At 42.9% G+C, this 10,066-nt stretch overlaps 1 protein-coding gene across 1 annotated transcript in view; it reads right to left on the bottom strand.

The window, feature by feature from the left end:
• Window positions 1-10,066, bottom strand: part of Bpgm (bisphosphoglycerate mutase) — a 25,508-nt gene extending 15,442 nt beyond the window's left edge. The window contains 2 exon segments of the mRNA XM_023713780.1: window positions 3-157; window positions 9,816-10,066. Of these exon segments, the coding sequence (XP_023569548.1) occupies window positions 3-96 (94 nt within the window). The 5' untranslated portion in view covers window positions 97-157; window positions 9,816-10,066.

Here is a 10,066-nt window from a genome sequence, read left to right as displayed (position 1 = left end):
GCTGTTAAGTTTCTGATCCACCCAGCTGCAAAATCTGTTCTCCTTGTTCCAAGCACCCTCACCATGTCTCAGTATAATAAGTCTGTACTTGGACATACTGACGGCTGAGCTCTCCTGCAATCTTCAAATAGAACGATGTTCAAGGTCAGCAATACATCTAGAAAGAGAAAAAAACAAAAAGTACGAGCTATACTCTCTCTTCAAATGACTACCTAGGGGTAGCAAGCAGCACAATTTCACAACAGCCAGTATCTAAAATCAAATTCCTTTGAGCAGTTGTGATGTCAGACATCTGTACCCATACACTGTGGCAAGTATACACCTGTTCTCCAGGTAATTACTGGTAATCTAGTTATTCAGATTTTCTAATGCTTAATAATGTTGATTACATGATATAAAAAAATCAGAATGCTTTATTCTAGTTCAATGCTGTTTCCACCAGATAAAAACGCTGTTCATGCTTCAAGGAAGAGGACTTCACAGAGAGACCTACCGAGGTTTGAAAGGATGATTTCTGTCTGGGTGGGAATGCACACTGTTGCTAGCAGCTGACCCCACACTCAAGGCATTCAGCTCTTCATTTTTCCTCTCATGGAGAAAAAATGTTTACCCATTTTGCATTCTTATTATGGAAGTTATTATACATGTTAACCCAGTAAACCAGCATACGTATCTCATCTTGTACCACCAATGGGTGGCAACTAGCTCTTCAGTGCCACGGTCCATACTACACACAAGCAAATCGAAGGTATTCGAGACACACCAACTCAATGCTGAAACAGCACAAAAAGTGATTTAAAGTGATATCATACCGGAAGTGGTACTCAACTAAATAAGCTTTCACCTGCCTCAAGATACAGCTGTCGTCAGCAGCAAATCCGGATGCACAACAAGCTATCAAAGGCAAGCAGCTGAGAGATGCTGCCTGGAGAAAGCGATTACCAGGAGCAGGTCCATGGGAGTGAGGAACACACTGATAAGGGAGCTGCCTCCTCCGCTCCATCTGCGCAGATAGTCTGGTGCACCAGCCACATTTCAGCAGGAGGAATCAAGAAGTGGGGCGAGTGGCCCTAAAGGGACTGTAAACCCTACACTTATGCTGCTCAAAGATCTCTGCGTCTGCTCTGCAGCATGGCTGGTGCCAGCCTCATCTCCTTCCTCTTGTGGGGATGTAGTGGCCCGGCTCTCTGCACCTCCACCCGTGTTCTTCCACGCCGGAGAGTACAGACTACGTGAGCAACACGGTTACTCTTGGCAATTTCCATTAACGTGGGATTTTCTGCCCCATTTCACAGTGAGTCACATGCAATTATATAACAACCAGTGACAAAGTTCAAAGGAATCTGGATCAAGTTTCTACCTTGTTTAGTAATTCTCAGAAATTCTAGGAAATTTAGGAATAAGGGAGGAAATCAGATTAAGATAATTTGCAACTACCAAAAATAACAGTCTTGAAAACTAGAGATCAAAGCTTCCAGCCCCCACCAGCCTATGCTTGCCTTACTGCCTGACAGTGCAGCCACCAAGCAAGAGGATAGTGAGGTGCAAACTTCGGGCACCCACTGGACATCACCATGCTAACGACCAGAGGGGGCTTATTTCCCAGGAAGGTTTTATTTTCAGGGCAACATAGTAGCAGTAAAGTCACAGTAGTGAGGATTATGATGTCCCTTTCTTGCCAAATACCAGATTTGAAGTTCTGGTATCCATGGAGCAAAGAAGTCCCATGTTTTTCAAGAGATGATCTGAAGACCTGGGACTCAGCACTCAGGGGAAGGCATCTCCCAGGGCTGAGAACTTTCAGGGAGAGGGCACAAAGTCTCTGCCCTCAGTCTAGAAGGGACATCAGAGTGGCAGAACAAAGAAGAGGACAAAAGTCACCCGGACTGTGCCTGGCCCCAGAGACAGAATAATCATGAGGTTAATGAAGCTCCATCTTCAGGGACCCCACCTGGGAGAGAACAAGTGCTGTGTGTGTGTACGCATGCATGCATGTACATGTGTATGTAACAGCCCCAAGGAAGATATTCTTATACTGTTTCTTTAAAAAAATTTTTTGTTTATTTGGTACAGGGTCTCACTATGCAGCTCAGACTCATAGTGATCCTGCCGTCTCAGCTGCCCTAGCACTGGAATTACAGGCATGCACTCCCATATCCAGTTTTGGTGGATGGCATGGTGTGACCGGGATTCTGGGAATGTCACGGCATGTAATACCAGGGACTGCACCTGGGTCCTTGAGCTTGTCAGGCAGGAGCTTAGACTGCTGAGCTATCTCCTGAGCCCTATCTTGTTTCTTTAAATAGCCCAAATCCAGTAGATAATACCAGTTTCAGGCCATGAGAAGTGGACCCACCTCTGTTCCCAATTATTATTTTAGTAGTGGTGGTGGAGGAAATTAGAAGAAAGAAAAAAGAAACCATCCACTGGTCCTCTGCTTCAACCCTTAGTTTGTGCTTCCAAGTGAGAAGCTGCCAGGCTAAGCATCTAACGAAGCTATTTTCTCTGCAAGCAAAGAAGGGCATGGTGGACAAATTCTGTCAGTAGAACAACTTTTCCATCATCTTTTATGAACTATATCAAGGGAACAAAATGAATAGCAATAACATCACATATGTACCATCATGGTTTCGGGCTTTTACAAGGTGAACAATATCATACAGGGCATGTTTTATAACAATATTGTATAATGAATCGCCCAATAATCACACACTATAAGTACAGGAAATCTATCCACACACTAAACACTAATGAGCTCATAACAATGCCTCCCACCAGTCCAACTGGAGGCCTAGAACCCACAACAGAGTCTCATGCAGCCTCGCTCCATGGATCTGTGCTAGACAGGCTGAAAAGTCAGTGGTGGAAGCTAGGAAGTCTGTGCCAGCTGGATGAAGGATCTGTGCTAGCAGGCTGAGGGCTCTCAACTGGAGCTGGGAAGCAACGCTCAAGGTAAGCACCAGAGCTTCCCTCAAAATACCACAGCCATCCTCGGCAACAGTGAGGTTCCAAGCTACTCCAGTGATGAGGAAAGCTGAGTTCTCATCAGGAAAGCCAAAGCGACAAGCTTCATGAGGCTGAGGGGTGCGCCATCTTCCCCTCTAGAGCCAGGAATGGAGGCTCCAGATGAGGACTCAAGCTTCTCCAAAATTCATCAGGAAAGCCAGCATGACAAGGTCCTCGAGCAGAACGGCCCACGAGAACTAGCAGCTTCCAACAGCTTCTCCCAACAGCATCCCCAACAGTATTTTAGGCAGCTTTTCCTGTTCTGCCTTTATGCTGCTGATAACAACCCTCAGGTGGGCATCCTGCACCCAGCACCACACCTAGTTTAATTCAGCTGTTGTGTAATAAGTTCACCACCTGTTAGAAATCCACTACACCTACTATTAAACTTTACAGCATGTTAATCTGCTAATTAGCTTCCTTTATTTTAAAATAAAGCAAATTCTATTTTTACTCAAACTATATATTATATGTACTGTGGTAAAGGAATAGTGCTATCCCATAAAAACCGAAAATGTACACCTTTTTTCACTGTGTTGTAAAGAAGGGAACATAGGGTAAGGTACTCAACTAGCAGGTCTATCCCCAGTGAACAATACTCTCCTCTCCTTGGGACTCTCAACTACTTTTATTTACCCAACTGTTGAATATGTACAAACGAGTGAGACCAAGCAGCATCAGAGCAGTTGGAACTTTTCTGAAGAACCTAGCTTGTTCCTTGACACAATGCACAAAGTAGGCATCTTGAATGACTCAGGCTAGACAATTATTAGGTCATGCTGCTGAGAGGCCTAGCAGTAACCACCAACATAAAAACAGTCAGGGTTGTTTTGGTAACCTGAGACCTTGACAGGCTTTAAGTCAAGAATCCCAGAGTATTTAAAATGGCAAACTGAAGCCAAGAGTAATTATGCATTCTAGGCGTGCAAGTTTCATATGTTCATGCATGACCATATCTGTACAGGGAAAATGGAGACCGACACATGTCACTAGATGGTCAACTGGGTTGGTGACCCACAGCTTCTGCCTCTAATCGCTGGGCCTTTTCTCCTTATGTCTAACAATTTCATTCTTGGTTTGGGGATATAGGCTCACCTGGCTTTACCACATGGGTGGACCTACAGTCACAGTTTGTCCTTCCAAACTTAGGCTACCACTTCACAAAATGCATCTGTGATAGAGTGCTCAGCTCACTACCATTCTGCAGACAAACCAGGAAGAAAGATGAAAGGCAGTAATCACCCCAGCTGATGAAGAAGGACCTTCCTAAAACTAAACCTCAGGTGCCCCCAGGAAGAACTTCTTTTTAAACTCTCAAGCTTTGATCCCTGCTTTGCTTTTGGAAAAGCCAGTAACCTGCATTTGGGTCTTAAGGTTCCTTAAATATCCCTCAGCAAATTACTGAGCTTTAAACACTCATTTTAATAACTTACCTCAGACCAAAATGCAGGCCACATAAATTATCGGATTACTATTCCCCTGAGGTTTTTTTTTTTTTTTTTTTTTTTTCCTTTTTAAAGTTATGGTCTGCTTGGAAAAGAATGGCGACTAAACAAAGACATCTTCCACGTGACATGACCTCATCCTCCTCCTTCCTACACTTTCTTCCTTGTACTCATTACTTCCTTCGTTCTCTGACACCTAATACGTGCCCTGCCCATTCTAGTGAAATTGTCTCTCAAACGACTGCAGCCTAGTTCCGCACTAAATGAAAACCGTCATCTCTTAGGATCTGCACTGCTATGGTTCCCCCAAAGCTGACTCCTTCCATCAAAAAGATACCCGGGAAGATTTTGGAGCTGCACCTCCTCCAGCTCTCCTGAGTTACGTCCTGGGGCTCCTGTGCTTTCTGATCCACCTGTGGTGAGGATGGTGGTGATGGTGATGACATTAACCACAAGAGCTAACATTCATAGAGGGCTCACTACGCATTTGGCACTGTTTGAATCCTAAACTGCCGTTCCACGGCGTAGGTTCTCTACCCCCACTTTACAGACATAGAAACTTAGAAGGTAACTTTCCTAAGTTCTAACTGATGGAGCTGGAATTCAGTCTCAGACAGGCTCACCCCCAAAGCACAAGGCTCTACCCTCAGTCCTCGGAAAGCCAACTTGTCTCACTACTTTACTCACATTAAAATGACTGATTCATAAATTCAAAGTCCTTAATACTCCAGTTTCTCTCAACTAGCTAATTAATTCATCCTTCAAACATGTTGCAAACCTCGTGAGAAGAAAGAAATGACTTCTGAGCTACTTCACAGCCATTATACCATTTAGGCTGGACTTGGGAAGACAGCTAAAATTTTGATTTGTAGAAAAGAGAAAGGTGGCTGGGGAGGTAGTTCAGAGGTCTAAGTGCCTGCCTGGCAAGTGCAAGGTCCCACCCGAGTTTGATCCCAGGTACTGCATGCTGTGTCACATACTATGCTGGCCTGGGAACCCTGGGCATGCTGTGCTGGCCCCAAAATCTGATGTGGTGGTACATGTCAGTAATCCCAGCGCTGGCGAAGCTGAGACAGGAGGTGCACTACAAGCATGAACTGTGTAGCAAGACCCCATATCAAGTAAATAAATAAAATTTTGAAAAAGGGGAAAGGAATTCTAAAGGAACAATGAGTAGAACCAAAGGAACAGGTGCATGCAGCAAACAGCAAGCCCATCAAACAGGCTGGAGTTATAAGAAGAACGATTACACATCCTTATTTACCTTGCACAGTATTGCTTTAGGCCTGTTTCCTTCCCAGGCATAATTATTGCTAGGGACCCTTTCACACTCAAGTATCCCATTTGGAAAATTATACGTTACCCTAAGTACAGGGTACACACAGGAAGTAGGAGGAGACGGGTCTAGAAAGTGAGACTCAACAGTGGCCCAAGGAGGGCTTGGCTGCAAAGGATGTAGCCTCCTCTATAAATTGAGATGTCATTAAAAGTTAATAGCATGCATTTTGAGAGGACGAGGCAGCACTCATGCAGAGAAAGCAGGAAAAACCAGGGGTGTGAATACTCACAGTTGTAAGGTTTTTACAATAGTTCTGGTAACATATAATGACGACCTGGGCCAGGATAATGGCTATTAAAGTGGGATGAAGGAGATAAGTGCCAAAGTCACGAGAGCTGAGCTCAGATGTCAGCAACCTTTTCTGTAAAAGGGTAAACAGGAAATTCTGGAGGAGACTGTGGGCTACAAGGTCTCTGTCATAATTATGTGCAATTCTGCTATTGTAGCTGAAGTATAGATAGCTGGAGCTGACATAAAAGAACAGGTGTAGATGTGTTACAATCAAACTGAGTCTACACACTGAGATTAGGATGTCATATAATTCTCATGCACGTGAAATTTTGTTATTAGATTACCATTTAAAGTGTAAAAACTGTTCATTGCTGGTGGGCTGCACAAAAACAAGAAGTGGACCAGAAGGTTTGGAGGTATGAGATCCCTACGTACCTGGGTCCCCTCCTCAGATCTTTTAACTACAGTGGCACTTTTAACCTTAACAAGGAATCCTGTCATAGGATATATTATTAAATCACCAGATTTTACTCCTGGCCAGAACTGCAAAGTACCTTTAGTAATGCAATATCAGTCACAATTATTTCTTTATTCCCTCACAGAAGACAATACTGAGTATATTTAAATCAATCTAAGTTTTGTTTAGTTGCTTTAGAAATGGGTCCAATATAAAACTAAAGGATAAAAAGTGATTCATCTTGTTCACTTTCCTCAACACAGAGTCACTCAGACATGGTTTCCTCCTGTGAGACATCTTCATAAACTATCCCACAGTGCTTGCACTTCAGGTGACTGCGTGCCTGAGGAGCTGGAGGGGCTAGGCAGTTGCTATGACAATAAGAGACAAAGGGGGTGGCTCACAGGACACACCTGACAGGGACCTACCACTTTCAAAGAATTTTCCCTATCTATGTATAGAAATCCCATCTGGATTCATTAAGCCATATAATTTCAATACTGCATTCTATCTATATTGCTGAAGTCCAGTTTGTCTTCCAAATGAAAACTTTTAGGTCTTTGTTTCCTCCTTTCCTCAAATGTTTGAAAATCAATGTCTAAGACTCAAGTCATGTAAAGGTGGGACAAACCAAAGGGTCATGTCCAGCCTGAACACTTTTCTTCCAATTCAAAAAAAAAAAAAAAAAAATGAGCAAGAAATGTCTATAATCTAACGTCAAGTTATATCAAATAAGGGCCCTAGAACCAGAATCACATTGACCCAAAGCTTATAGGTAAACATTAAGTTTTCAGTTTTTTCCCCAAACCACTCAGATGTTTGCCTTGGTGCAAAACCTCAGCTTGGAGAATTCTTAGCTCCACCAAGCCAGGGATCTACCCATACAGAAGAAGAGCTGACTCTGTTGGAGGGCAGAGACAATGAATGTACAGATGTCTCTAATGAATTACAACAAAACCACGCTCAATGGAAATACAATCCAGTGCTTAGTTCCTTAGCGCTCCACGTATCATAATAAAGTAGGCCTTCCCCCAAATCAAATGCAATATTAAATGTTCAAGCATGATTGTTCTTTAAAATATTTAATATTCCATGTTTTATTATCTTACAGCAACTTTTCCAATTGTATTTACAATTATAAGAACATCTCTTTATAAGCATCACTCACAGATGCCTTCAGATGTTATATCCCTCTCATTCTCCAGCCTTGCATTGACTAATATCTCCTATTGATAACTTCTTACAGAGAAAAAAACTAAAGCAGGCAGTTCCCTTCTCACAGGGGAGAGAGAGAAGCATAAGGCATGCGCCATTTCCTAGGGTCACAGTACTTGTTCTAGCCTGCTTGGTGCAAAATCATTGTGCAAAATGCTCTCACGTTCCCTTCTTCTCTCTGGATACTTAATTCTCTGGGACAGTAGCTTTGCCTAAACTGACTGTATCCCCAAATCCCCAAAACTATAAGTTAAAAACCTGGCTCTGCTTACTGACAGTACAATCTCGAATGTTCCGTATCTATAAACATGACAATAAAGAAACTCCTGTCCTCAAGGACTGTTAAGAATACTAAATGAATTATGGTGAAACACTACCAAAAACTGAGGTAGAAGGGGACAGACTTTGACTAACTCACAAACACTGCCATAAATCTCAGGCCCATCGAAACCATCCTATTTGGCTGATGGTGTGAAAAGAAGCAAAATCAGGGAATAAAGTAAACTAAGGAAGATTAGAGAGGAGAAGTTTAAATTAGACACTAGAAAGAAGAATGCAATAAATGTAGGTGGAAGAGTCTGATGCAAAGATACACTCCTAAAAACATACTAAATAGTAAGTACTATTTTACAGTCTAAACACTTTTGTAGTCAACAAGTATACTGCCTCCATATCTGTGGCAAAATGCCAAAGGGGTTTTTGCTATTAATACTTTTTGTCCTGTTTCCCTACATAAGCATCCTTTCATAAAAGATTTCATTCCAACAATGTTCAAGAAACTTGTTCACCTCCAACATTTCTCGTCTCCTGTGTGCTCAAGGCAAGCCGCACAAAGACGAATGCGCAGAGGAACTTAGAGGCATCACAGTGTAACAAGTACTATAGAGAAATATGCCTCTTACTATCAACCAACCATTGCGTAGAAGGCAAAAGAGGAACAGGCCAACAGATCTTCCCAAACGCTAGCCATCTAACCATTAAAGACGACACTCTGCCACACTGTACTTCTGTGCCCTCCAAATCTGCTTGATTTGCTTTAAGATAAATATGGACACAAAATAATATATCCATATGTACTAAATGTGTTAGCAAATAAAAGGTCCACCAGCTAGGGACTTCTATTTGCTAACACATTTGGTATAGAATTTACTGCAAAGAGATTTTGCTTGAGTAACGGAATTATCTAATCATATTTATTCCAAAGCATACTTTAATAAAGCATGAACCTGAGAGGTAAATCTACAGCAACTTCTGCTTTTTAGAGATGTGAAAATTGAAAGTCAGAGTTGAAATGATTTGTTTAAGATTACAGAAATAGTAGCAGCTTCAGGACTAAACTCAAGATGGCTTGACTTTTAACTATGCCATTCATTTTGTTTCACTAAAATTTTCCATCATGGGGAGGTTGTCCATCTATGGTGTGTGAGGTGCCATTGGACTACACAGATGGATAAACCTAGTGGACTCAAGGGAGATAGTTTTGAAATAAAACCCAAATTGACATAAGTTCTTCTATCATAGAAAATTTTAGTACCTACTGATGAAACTTAACATTTATGTCCCCTCCCCCTGCCTTCAGGAGGGGTCCACATTCACTTAGTAATATTTTAGAATCATTCAGGAGCTGTAAATTCTCCATAATTAGGAAGGGAGGAGGCGGGGGAATGGACGTTAAGCTAGCTAATAGTTAACAACCAATTATCCTTCAAAGTATAACTGCACTTAATTTCAATTATGCATCATTTTGACCTTATCTTCTTAACAGAGGGAATTACACTGACTTAAAGGTTCAGTGCTTTTATGAACCTGTGATTTGAAACCAACGCATGCATTCACCTCTTTTTCTTCTCGGCACTCAAGTGTTGTTTGTTTTGTATTTATTTAAACTTTTAGGGCCAAGCCTGCAATGGTCGTAGACACAGTGGCAAAGCCCGATGCCCGCCCGAGAGGCCCCCACACCTGCCTCACGGTCCCAGAGGGAAAAGTTCATCCCTGCTTCAGCTGCCAGCTAATTCCGGCCACCGGGTCACCAGCACCGGGCCTTCCCACATCCAACAGATCCCTCATTCCTCGCAGATGGAATCGTTCACACCTGTAACGTTCCTCCACAAAAACCACTCACCTGCAAAGAAGCCACCAGCAACCGCCGCGCTCACCAGAGTCCCAGAGCAGCCAGTGCCTCCTACAATTCATCGCTGCCGCCGGCATCAACGCTCTTTTCTAGTCCGCAGCCAGAAGGGGCCGGCCGTACAGCGCTGTCTATTGGAGAATGTCCCTGTCACTCATCTACAACCCCGCCCCATTCGCTGCTATGGCGGAGGGTTTTTCCGTTTCCCAAATTCCTGCGGTTTAGTAGAGAGGCTCTGATTGGCT

Source organism: Octodon degus, unplaced genomic scaffold (genome assembly GCF_000260255.1).
Source record: "Octodon degus isolate 3935 unplaced genomic scaffold, OctDeg1.0 scaffold00032, whole genome shotgun sequence".
NCBI lineage: Eukaryota > Metazoa > Chordata > Mammalia > Rodentia > Octodontidae > Octodon > Octodon degus.
This window is presented reverse-complemented; position numbering and strand designations above follow the sequence as displayed.